At 45.5% G+C, this 13108-nt stretch overlaps 1 protein-coding gene across 1 annotated transcript in view; it reads right to left on the reverse strand.

The window, feature by feature from the left end:
* The window catches only part of LOC140690314 (trafficking protein particle complex subunit 9-like), a 329996-nt gene that overhangs the window by 46899 nt on the left and 269989 nt on the right, over positions 1-13108 (reverse strand). The window contains exon 1 of the mRNA XM_072952013.1: positions 1923-2285. Within this exon, the coding sequence (XP_072808114.1) occupies positions 1923-2013 (91 nt within the window). The 5' untranslated portion in view covers positions 2014-2285. Of the gene's footprint in view, positions 1-1922 lie in introns of the transcript that reaches the window.

A 13108-nucleotide genomic window follows, 5' to 3' on the forward strand; every position in this document is an offset into this window, starting at 1 on the left:
ACCCAAAAGGAGGGAGGTTTAATGCGCTGCTGTATTTCGATACTGGGAGCCATGCCTGGTACACGAGGTTCTGGGTAAACAATGGGGACAGTGTCAACCACTGTGGGCTAATTACACATCCGGATACTCCGCCAAGTCCCAAGGGCAGACTTCAAAAGACAAAAACAATCTGGCATTCTCTGGTGGGGCTGCAGACTCAGAGACAAGCATTTGTTGAGCAAAAATATCACCAGTGCCTCCTATGACAAAAGAGGAGGCACTGGCGTGGGGGCTGGGGCAGGGCTCCAGGCTTCCACTGCTCACTCACCAGTCTGTCCAGGGGGAGAAGTGGTCCCTGCTTATGTTGCACTGATGCACCTACCTTGACTAATGCCTGGGGCCTCAGCAGGTGTTGACAGGAGAGGTGAACGGAGCCAGACTTGGTGTAGCACGGTGCTGGCAGCTATGCCCTCAGCAGTGCCCAGGCTCCTATACATGCCAGCTCATCTTAAGAAGCAGATGGGGAGTGCGGGCATGTAGATCACAGGGCCCTGAGAGGACAAGTACAGATCATGGCTACAGCATGCCTCTCCCCTTCCTTAAGTCATAGAGGTATGTCTGGGAGGAACAGAAAATTCATCCAGAGCCCGCTACATTATCTCTCGCAGGTGGGACTCGTGTCCCCTGTGCTTCTCACTCACAGGGCTGGTCTAGACATTCTTTTTATCAATTCTCTAGCATCTTCTCCTCCAACTTACCAACAACCAGAGAGTAGGATCTGATCTTAGCTAAGTTCAAGAGTCACAGAGCACTTCCTTCACAGCGGGCCCAGAAACATGTGCCAGGTTCTCCGACCGTCACCTGTGGGACCACCATGGGCCCTCTCCAGACTCAAGGACAGAGGCCGTAGGCCGGGGGAACACAGCTTCCCTCACTCTCCCCAGCAAAGGTTTCCACGTCTCGCAAAAGGCATCTCACCCTCTTCTGCCTGAGGGACAGCACAACAGATACACCGGGAAACAGAGCTGAAGTTGGGGGGGTAGGCAGCCCAGAAGAGCTCGTCTGTACTTCCGAGGCAATGTGGGGCCGTTGACTTAATCACAGGGAAAAAGTGAGAATGAACATTTCCCTGCTCTGTCCCATACACCGTGATACGCCTTTCCCTGCATAAGGAGTTCATTCGGAAGTCCCCGGCGGTGTTTCTGATGTCCTAACTTGGCATGGAGGCTGTCGGGCAAGAAGAGAGGGCCTGAGCAGAATAGGTGCTGGGCCTGGGAGGCAGGAGACACCGGCTCCAGCCCCAGCTCAACCAGCTCCTCGTTCCGCCTCTCGGGGTTCAGCATCTCATCTATAAGCAAAGGGATGAGACTGTCCCACGACAGGCTGCCCAACAGAAATGAAATGAGAGCCATGTAAATAACGTTTCCCATTTGCCACGTTTAAAATGGTAAACAAAAAACAAACCAACAAACAAAAAACAAATACTAGAAACTGATTTTAAGAACAGATCTTACTTAATCTACTGTATGTAAAATACTATCATTTTGACATGTAATCAATATAGGAAGTAAAGAGATAGTTTATATACTTTTACTAGACAAGCCTCAGTGTCTGATGTGCATTTGACCTAGAGCACATCTCAGCTCAGTCCAGCCTCCTCCCCAGTGCTCCTAGCATCAGTGGCTTTGGCTACTTTATTGGACAGCAACCCCAGGGGTCCCACCATGGTCATGGCTGTAAAGCGGGAGTAAGTGTCCACACTAACCCTAAAAGGATCTCTCTGAAACAAAGGCGGATTCACTTTGAAATGTCTGTAAACCGGCGGGCTGCATCTCCATCCCCCCTTGGCTACAAGACAGACTTCTTCCTTGCTGATCCCTTTCTGGATGTAGGGAAGCAATCCGGCACAAAGCCAGGGTGGACTGGCCTCCAGGTAAACTTACCTGCTGTCTGTGTCCAGTCCCATGAAGTCCTCCTTCTCAAACGGGATGCAGGGGAGGGGGATCTTGTCCCCAGAATTCTTGGGGCCACCATCCAGCCACTTGGAATTGAGCAAGATGAAGAGTGACTCAGTGAAGTCCTCGATCCTCTTCTCCACCACCCTGCAGTCCTCTAAATTTGAAGGCAACGTCGGTGCGCGGCTGCTCGACTTCCTCCACATGCAGTACAAAGACAAAGAGCTGAGAGTCATTATCGAGGTGCCATACAGCTCCTCTGCACGTGGAGCTTCTCCAAGGCCTTGGCAGAGAGACAGTCGGTAATGGTGACAAGGCCCACGACCTTGCAGTGTTTCTGGAAGACGCTCCACCCATTCTCGGGCACATAGCGGTGCCTGTAGTGGATACAGAGTGTCCACTGGGAGCCACATGGGCTGATATGGCTCACCGAGGTGAGTAGCTGATAGATGCAAAAGAAATTCTCCTCTGAGATGATCTCCATGGTTTGGACTACAACGGGAAGAGTCTGGTGGTCCTCAGCACACTGCACGTAGTCAGGGATGCTCATGTTGCAGGCCCTGCCGAGACAGGAGAGGAGATCGAGGTACATACTCTGCTGTGTGCTATGGGCCCATCTGGGTTGCGGTGACCTGGTGTGTACCAGACAGAAGGCAAGGGAAGCCAAAGCAAATCCGGGGGTACAGTTTGTCCTCATAGTCTGCACATGGCTACTGTAGCTCGGATCACATTACCCAGCTTTTGGTCTAGGCTTCCTGCCTCTGCAGAGAAAGGTCATTTCTTATTTTCTATTTCCAAGCACCTAGCAAGGCCCTGATGCAAAGTCACTGCTCAAAAATGCTGAATAAAGAAATGAACAAAGGAAATGCTTCCCCAACCCCCTTCAGCAGAATATAAAGAGAAGGACCACAGTAGGATCAAAAGATCTGGATTCCTATTCAATTTATTTGAACCCCTTAGCTTCATAGTAATGGATAAGAAAACTTGCCTTGGGGTAGAGGGTACTGTTCATTGGTGGAGCACATGCTTAGCATGTACGAGGTCCTGGGTTCAAACCCCAGTACCTCATTTTAAAAAATCAAACAAATAAATACACTTAATTTCCCTCCTGAAAAAGCATTTTTTAATTCAAAAGTCAAAAAACACCTTGCAATTGACACAACATTGTAAACTTGACTATACATCAATTAAAAAAAATCCTTGCCTTGCAAGAATATATCTGGATTACGGATGTTTGCAAATGTAAAATGCCTAGGGTACCACCTGCATAAAAAGTGGTGACTGTACAATTGTACTATCCCCCCTTTATGAGCTATTCTTCCTTTGGGGGAGTTATAACCTCTCAGAGCTAATTTTCTCAGTTTAATAAATATAAATATTTCCTGGTTCTCAGTACTGCTGAAGAATCAGATAACCCTAAGAATGCATCTGACCCACAGAATTTACTCAATAAATGTTTCTTGAATGAATGAATAAACAAGGAAAGTGAATGCTGCTCCCTGCCAAAGACCATCATAATGATACTTCCTGGGAATCCCAAGCCCACGTTCACCAGACTCTGCACTAACAATGTGGGTGACCTGGGCAGGCCTGTGTGCTTCTCTAAGCCCCAATTTAATCGTGGATAGAAATGAGGGCAATAACACAAACCTCAAATTGTTAGTGAGTCAGTAATTAATTGTACCCCAATATTGCAAGATGGAACCATTAAGGAAAACTGGGCAAAGAGTCCATAGGCTCTCTCCATATTATCTCTTACTACCACATGGGAATCTACATTATATCTCAAAATAAAGAGTCTAATTTTTTAAAGAGGTTTTCGAGGTTAGGTGAGCTCACTGTCTCAAATAAGGAACACACAGTACAAATAGGACAATGCCCAGCCCATGAGATACACTCAGTTAACATTCCCACTGAGCCCACTAGTCCCTCCAACTTCTAATGGTGTCCACTTCCAAGAGCCCATGTGACCATCCTTGTTCTAATTTTCTATTTGTAATTTTTTTCTTTTCATTAAATAGAAACACCCAATTCCATAGAATTCTTACCAGATATCATGATGGCAGCCCTTCAAAACCTGACCACAGAGATCATGATGGCAGCCCTTCTTGGTGAAACAATAAAATGAATAGCCATTTTCACAAGACCTCTGAGTAAATCTACTAGGGAACTTCATCCTGGACTGAGGAAGAGGACTGGGGAGGAGGGGGCATTCAGGGGCACAGAGAATCATGGGCCACCTGTCCCACCATGGACTTTAGACTCACCCTCACCCTTCAGGAACTACTAAATACACACAGACAGAGTGCTATGGACAAGATTTTTTTTTTTTTAAACAAATCCCTGAATCCCTAGCAGGTCTTGTTTCTACCCATACACAAATGGCTTATTTGCATAATGTTTCACAAAAGCCTTAAAATATTATCACCCCAACTTGACACATCAAGAAACTGAGGTAGAGTAGTTTATCAACATTCTACAAGATTAGAGAGAGGCCACGTCAGACACCGTATTTAAATCCAAGCCCCTGCTCCAGTGCTCAAACTAGAAAGTGTGACATACTGCCCCTTTCCTGCCCTCTCCCTGCAATCAATCTCTGAAGAGTCTTTTCTGTGTCACCTGGAATCACAATCACATTCATTTTCCACAAAGAGCTATGTCACTCCTTGGAGGACTTTTCAAAATCTAAAGGGTTGGTTTGAGAGGAGAGATTTGCATTTTCTGTTTCTCAAAGGAAACATGGCTTTAAAAGAAACTGAAAAGTAGTTATCTAGTCTAAGCCCTCATTGTGCAGAGAAAGAACCGGAGGCTCAGAAGAGATGAGGAAAGGGCCTTATTAACAAATATTGCCTCAGCGCAGCACCAAGCCAGACCTGGCACTTCTAGGGGAGGATCTGGAAGGCCCAGGAGAATGAGTGTTAGAAAACAGAAAGAGAAGAAGCATACAAGGCCCCGTCTCTTCACCACCATAACATGAATTTCCACCAAATTACCCAGAATGGGTGCAGCCAATATTAAGTTTGTCAAAAGAGGTTATAGAATTCTCAACCATAGTGGAAATTCCAACATTTACTGTGCTTTTTTCCCAGTTCAAGCATCAATTCAGTGGGCACTCTGTACCAGGGACTACACGAGGCCTGGGGTTCTCCCAAATACAGATCTCTATTACCACGTGTGCAAACCACATTAAGGCCACCAGAAGAAAAGCGCCCACAGATAAGATGGAATTACTGAAACTGAAAGCAGCAAAAGAGCATATATTACTAGGAAAAACGGTGCTCCTAGTAATGGACTCATGGACATAGAAAGCAAACTGTGTTTAGCAGGCAGGAAAGGGGGGATTAACAGATACAAATTAGTAAATATATAATAAATGACAAGGACCTGCTACATAACACAGGGAACTATATTCAATTTCTTGTAGTGATTTATAATAAAAACAATCTAAAACATATATATATACATATGCATATGTTTATAACTGAATCTCTGCTGTACACTTGAAACTAACATTGTAAATTGAATACACTTAAATAAAAAATAATTTGAAAAAATAAGTAAAAATAAATGCAATGCCATTAAGAAAAAATAAAAGAACTCTCTAATCCCCTTAACTGTAGGTGGTCGAGAAATCTAGCTGCAAACACCAAGTCCACTGGATCACTCCAGCACTGGCTGTCACTCTTTCTGACCATCAGAGAGTCACTTGCTTCACTGAGGTTACTTTTCTCTTCTGTGAAAGGCTACAGTTGCAACTAATGATGTATAGAATCTCATCATTCACAAGCCCAAAAAGTAGTGAGGACTTCACATGGGCCAGGCTCTGGTCAGAGGAAAACTAGGGTCCCAGATATATTCATGGGTAGAAGAAGTTTATGCCATAAAGGTATAAATTCTTCCTGTTTTGATAGACAGATTCATTTCAATTCTGGTTAGAATTCCTACCAGATTTTTCTTGGAATATAACAAGTTAATTTATGGTCAGGAATAACCATGAAATTTCTTTAGAACCACCACTTGGGAGGGGTGGATAGGTCATTCATTTCCACTGCTCTTTCTGAAGTGATGAAAACGTTCTGGAATAATAATGCATGCACCACTGTGAATATGCAAAAAGCTGCTGAATTGTACCATTTAAATGGATGGAATTCATGGTGTGTGAACTATATCACAATAAAACTGTCCTATGAAAATTATTTCTTGACAATTATTTTTCAGTTTTTACACTAGTCTGTCCCACAATTTAAGAAAAACAAAAAACCTAAACAAGCCAAACTATGCCAGGAGCACTTTAGGGCTGCAATATGCCTGGGTCTCCAAGGCCTCTGGTGGTGCTGTTCCTGTTAACACACAATAGCTGGGCTGGGCTAGTTAGGGACTGTAACTATCTTTTGAAAATCGAGGATCACTCCTTTCACCCTGGGAGAGGGAAGGAAGGAGGATGTCACAGCCTCATGCCTTCAGCACATTTTTAACAGAACCAAGCCCTGCTTTCACCACTGCAATCCCTCTCACTATAAAAACACGTGACATCAACAAGCACCGCCATCATAACACCTGAAAGTGTTCAAGGTACTTACCTGAGGCAGAAACATGGAGGGGGGAGACAGAACCTCGCTTAGCAGTGACGCTCCCTTTTCCCGACTCCACCAGGTGAAGCTGGGCGTTAGAGCCGGAGGCTTTCAGCCCAGGTAGCAGCGCCCACGCCACAGAGCTGGTCCTCAGGGAGCGGGAAAGGGAGAGCAGGGCAGCCCCGGGGTCGCGGGGCAGGGAAAGCGGGGAGGGGGACGCGGGCTGCAGCCTCGCTCGGAGGACAGCCCCAGCCCCAGTCCCAGGCGCCCGCCCACGTCCGGGTCCGCAGACCCCGCCCGCCCGGGACACAGCCCGCCCAGGGGCGGGGACGGGCCGCCGGACGAGAAGAGGAAGCCCGGGAGGAGAGGACTAGCGGGAGGGAGAGGGGAAGGGGACGCCAGCCGCGGACTGAGGGGATCCCGGCTGGGTGAGAGATGGCAGGTGCACACCAGGCCCTGGACACTGTGGCCGGGACGCCGGGGCAGGTGGCGCTGGCAGAGGGGTCTGGCCTGAGCAATTCATCTGAACACGGGCTGACTAGCGCCCTTGGGGTCTGTGACAGGCGGACCGCCCTCCCGCAGCCGCCTGACCCCTTTCCCAGGAGCCCCCCCACCTTGCACTTCCACAGTCAGAGGCCCCGACCCCAGGCAGGAACCAAAGGCCTACCGGGCGACGTAGTTGAGAAGCCTTTGGGCCCGATCCCCGGCTCGGATATGGAGCTCCCAACCAGCGGACCACTTGGCACTGACTGCGCATGCGCAGGAGGGCCAGCGATCCTCTCTGGGTTCTGTGAGAGAAGGTGGGACAGCGAGGGAGGGAGAAGATGGGAGCGGGTGGAGAGGACGGGAAAATTGGAGGGATACAGATGGACAGGATGAGCAGAGAGAAGGAAGGGATCTGGAGAAGGGAGGGTCTTAGAGGAGTTGGAGAAAAAAAGCTTTACCTCTGGGGCACCCCTAGGCGGCAGACCTGCCTCTGTACCCTTCTGTTACCCTTCAAGCCCCGCAGCTCAATTTTACCACCGTGATCCAACCCTCCGTCCGATGCTTCTGCAGAAACCCTAGGGAGATCACACCCGTTGCCCCCACGCGGAGCTGGGTTTTCTGTTGCTCTGAGAAACAAGCACCCGCAGGTGTTGTCGCTCAGAACTACCTTGGGAAGAGCACATATTCCCCTTTTACACGCTGGGAAACAGGCAGGCAGGATCTCTGCCTTAGCTCCACTGTCCCAGGTGTTGGGCTGGCGGGGAGCGGGATGGTACAAGATCAGAGCCCCAGACAGAGCAGACTGCCTGAGTGTTGGTGCATAGTCCCCATCCCTCCTGGGTAAACCATACCCCACCCTAGTGGAAACATCAAGGGCTCACAGTAGTTCCCTGGGTGTGGGAGAGCTGTCCTCATGTGAAGGAAAAGTCCAGCTGGGCTAACAAGCTAAGTCACAAATCTAAGTGTGATAAGTGTCAGTTTACTGATCTAAATTATGCTGGGCTATCTCGTAAATCTGAAGTTTAGTGTCAGTTTATTGGCCTAACAACCTAACTCGTAATTCCAAGCTCAACAAGTGTCAGTAATGTGATCTGTTACAAATTGATAAGCTCCAGTGTACTTATTCCTTGCTTTTTGTTCTTTGAGCCTTATTGGCTAATCCCCCCTTACTTGTAACTAAGCCTTTAAAACCTCATGTGCACGTCTTGGAGGTACTCAAAACTTCGGAGCCGAAGCCCCTCTGAGCCCACCGGCATAATAATTCTGAGTACTCCAACACTCCGATTGGTGCTTTTGTCTTGGCTGGCCTGTTTCCATAACACTCAGCTCCAGTGCCCAGCTTTCTAGGTAGATAGGAGTGTTACCAAGTCGAAATTAATTCTCCTCAGTGCAGGACAGGCCAATAAGTTGGGAGACCAGATGTTGGGGCATGGAATAGCAAGTTTCTGTAGACCTAGATGGCAAACTAATGTCCTGGAAAACCATCTCCCCAAGTCACAATTCAGGCTCCTTTCCTATGTGCTTGGTTAGTGCAAACTTCTTAGTGTAGGAATTCCTTCTTGTTAGAATCCTTTCTTCTTGCAGCTATCTGCGTGGGTCAGATCCCTGTAAACCTCCAACAAAAGAAACGTTATTTTCTATTCCGCAATTTGCTATCTTTTAATGAATGAAAAAGTGTTAAATATCCTTAAAGGTCAGAGCCTTCAGAATAGGGTCTCCTGTTTATTTCAGGCTCTAGGCAACATTGTTTTACAAGCAAGATGAAGCCTAGGTGACAGAGCATAGGGTTAAATTCAAAGGAACAAATCTAATATGGAGTCAGATTTGTTCTGTTATATTACCCGGCCAGATGCCACTTGAGGATTTAAACCCCTTTAAGTTAAAAATAACTAAAATTTTAAAGGAATTTACATACATAGGTGGGAATGTGCAAAGCATATCTGGAAAAGCACCCAAAGGATAGTAAACAGAGGCATCTCCAGAGAGGGCTGAAAGAACAGAGGATGAGGGAAAACTTCTTTCACTTGTGTATTTTTGTTCTCTGAGATTTTTTTAAACCATTTCCTTGTATTTCTTTTTCAGATAAAAGAAATGTGTAATGGAGCAAAGGAGTAATTAGCTTAGCAAATACAGCAGCCATGGAATCACTAGTCATCACTTTTGATTTAAGCCAGAAAGCATTTTTTGACTCTCTCCAATGTGCTCTGTCCTGTTTTAAGAGTTCTATTAATATTATTATTATTATTATTATTATTATTATTATTATTATTATTATTATTATTACTATTACTACAAGTACTACTACTATGACTATTACTATTATGACTATTATTTTATGAAATAATAACACGGTTTACCTCACCCCTGCCCATGGCTGGTGGAAAACCAACTGAGTTTTTCTTGAGTTGTTTTCCAAGGAGTAGAGATGAGTTTATAAACAGAACACATCTTCAGGGCAAAACAGGCAGTGTGCATTACCAGCAGGCCAGACAGCAATGAAGGGTTTTCAATTGAGGCGCAAAGAAGCTGAGAGAGAAAGCCTCCAGGACACTACAAAAAGCTGCCCAAACTGCCATCTCCATGGTACTACTGAAATAGGAAAGAACAAATCTGACTCCATATTTGATCTGTTTCTTTGACTTTAACAAAGCCAAGTTAATATGCTCCGGTCTTTTCTTGGGTTATGATGTCACAGAGGAAACGGACAGGTCAACAAGGAACCACTCTGCCGTGATCACGGAGCCGGGGAAAGGGATGGGCTGCAAGATGTATGAAGCAGCCACAACTGTGCCCGTGCTTCTAGGCAGGTATCCAAAATCGCCTCGACAAGTTGTCAAACATTTGTGCCCATGTCCTCATCAACAGACATGTATTAAAGACAAATGGAACCATATAAAAGGCCAATACCCTTGCTGGGTACACTGTCCAAAGAACAAAGTCTCAGTTTGACAACTGGCCATCTCGGTTCCATGGGATTCATTCTTGGAGAACCTTAAAAACCACTCTTCTGTCCTCAAGAATTGCTGCATATTTGTCCTATCTTTGGCTCAGGGATGCAGCACGTTCAAGTGAACTTTAATGTCTGCACAGGTTTGACTGTCTTTTTCCAGGTTCACTTGTCCATTCAAAAGAGGCCTGAGCTAAGTCCATCCTCCGAAAGATCTAGTCCCTCCAGTGACAGCTCATTGAGCCTGCAATTAAAAGCCAAGTGAACAAGACTGTCCTCAGCTAAAAAGTTCACCCATCTTTCACTGTTTTCTTAATCTCCTCTCCTGGCTAATTGCAACAGACTAACACCTCCCTCCACCAAGATACCCAACTATGTCATTTTTCTCCCCAAAGAGAAAATAAGGTCCATAAAAGAGGAGACAACTCCATAGTCACCTCTGAATTCTTAGCATATAGTAATGTCAATAAATACAACTCAGATTATTGTTAGTTTCCTTTAAAACCTTTCTGGTTATTTCAATGAGACCTTGGAAGAGAGGTGTTTGCTGTCCAGTATCTTGATCCACAAGACTCTGGAGGCCTTTTTCGGAATAGCTGTTCACTGATTCATTCAAAACACAACTTATCAATCAAGGAGTAGCTGTGCTTTTCTGCCAGGAGTTTGTGGTCACTCTCATGCCAGAACAGCTTTAAACTATATCCTTACTTTGGATTTGTTATTTTTCCCCTCTTCCAACAAAATTGACTTTTCTTACTTTCTTGTCTTGAGGAATTTTTTTTTTCCTATTCCACCCTTTAGTAAAGCAAGATTCTCAGGATGGGCTTGGCCCATTATATGATCACCCAACCAACTCCTAGTGTGAGAGGACTGGGGCTCACATCCTTCCCTCCTGTCAAGGCAACTGAAAATCAGTTCAGGAGCCAACCAGCACACCACGGCTTCTAACGCTCACGTATCTCTCAGAAACCCTGCTTTCTCGTTTGTCTTGGCTTCTGAGAATTTTCCCTCACTTTCTTGACAATGAGTTGTGCAGCTTGAAAGATGAGGAAGGAAGGTTTTATTTCTCAATCAGCATTTTAAGGAACTTGTGTAATGAAGGTTTTCAGGAGTTTTAGTACCCTCCATTGCCGAGACAGAAAACACACTAGACATTTTCTAAATTTAGTTCTCATGTGCATTTTTTCTTTCCTATTTTTTTCTTAACTGCTAACAGACATTTTTTAATTTAAAAAAAATAAGGCCCCAAAAAGAATAGAACACTGAAGGGGCAAACAAAATTAAAGGGCAAAGACAGAAAAATGATAACTACTCTACAAAGTTAATGTAATACATACACTATGTATCAGATCAGCAATTCTCAGTAACAGCTAATTGAAACATGACCATGAGGTAAAATTTCTCTCCTGTCAGGACATGGCCAACAGAAAATACAATTAAACCAACAAACTAATATCCTAAGTCTGGCGAGGTACAGAAGTCTACAAGCTAAATGTGTCTTATTCTAGAAAAGAGGAAGACACACCAGCTCTTTTCTGTGGAGCCTGAGCCCACGGGAGGACGGTGAAGGGAGCTCTGTAAGTACCCAATTAGCAAAGTGAGTGATGAATAAATAGACGTGAGCTTTGATGACAGGGATAATACTACTATTCGTTTGTCCTTTAAAGTATGACTTCACTTTCAGTGATCAATACTTCGGCGTCCTTAGGATTTGAGATTTTAGGAAAATGCACAACCTGGGCCCAGATCTCCTCTTTAAGCTCGTGACACTGCAGTTAGTTGTCTCAAAGGCAGCTCCAACTCCACATGCAAAGAGCTGACTTCACGGTGTTCCTCCCATAGCCGTCCTTACCAGGGCCTCTGGTCGGAGGGTAAGGTCTCCCTGCGTCTCCCAACTCAGGCCCATCACTCACAGATGTGAATGGACCCCTCCTTCAGGGACCAGATATCCTCAGACACCGAGTCCCACCACCCTCAACTGACCTACCAGATACTCACTGGCACTCACTCAGCACTGACTCTCTGCTGGAGACCACGCTGCACACTGCACAGTGTATCTCACTGGATCTCCACAACAGTCCTGGGAATTGGGTACATCACTGCTTCAATTGATTAGATAAATTGTTTCACTTCCTTGCGTGCGTCCTTCAAACTGACACGGCTACTAAGCCACAAGCCTGGGCCTGAAAACCACTTGAAAATTGGACACTGCTACACCTCGCAGCCACCCTACTCTGACTCATCACATCATCTCCTGCCAAGCCTTCTAAATGTTTCCAAACATTCTAGAAGACAAATATGAACTATGAGAGCACCCCACTCTCCTACTTAAAATCTGTCAATGATGGTTCACTCCCCTTAGGAGAAAGCCCAACCAGGCCTGAGCACAGCCTAAGGCCCCAGCATCCGCTTTCCCTGCACGGCCGCGCCGCCTCACCCACCACGCAGCTCTACACGTGCCGTGTCTAGGACAGGGATGCTGACTCCGCACAACCCAGGGCTTGTCTCACTCGAACAATGATCACCTTCTTCAGTGTTCATCTTCTTCATTGCTGACTCTCACAAAAATTTTTTCTCATGATGAATCAATATCTTTTTCCTTACAACTGCCCATCATTAATAATGAGCTCCCCCCAAAGAGAGAAGACCTAATTCTCAGTCTCCTTATCTGTAAAGTGAGAATAACAAGGAAATATGTGAGGTTTCAAGAGAAATAATATTCATGTGAGGCTGAGGGACAATTCCATCATACAGTAAGCATTCAATATGTGCTTACTTAATATTAATAAGAATATATTGCATTCTAGCAACCTTCAATCAATGTTTTATGACTTTGTCCAACAGACTACTGACAAACTGTTGGACGAACCACTTTGAGCAGATCAGCACAAGCATACTGGGAGAAGTAAGTGCTGACTCCAGTTACAGCTGCAGCCACCCAGCACTACGGGGCGGGGGCAGTTTGCTCAAACTCTTACATGTTGCTTGAGCATTTAGTTCTCATTATAGAATAAAGACAGTTGTTCTTTAGTCAAAGCTCCTGAAACATAAATCTTCAAAGATTGATGCAAGTTAGGTTTCAAGTACAACACTCTCACTAGAATTTATTTGAAAATTATAGTCTTAGCTACTCCGCACATCAAAAGGGCATAATCTTAATGTATCTGACT

Source organism: Vicugna pacos, chromosome 30 (assembly GCF_048564905.1).
Source record: "Vicugna pacos chromosome 30, VicPac4, whole genome shotgun sequence".
Taxonomy (NCBI): Eukaryota; Metazoa; Chordata; class Mammalia; order Artiodactyla; family Camelidae; genus Vicugna; species Vicugna pacos.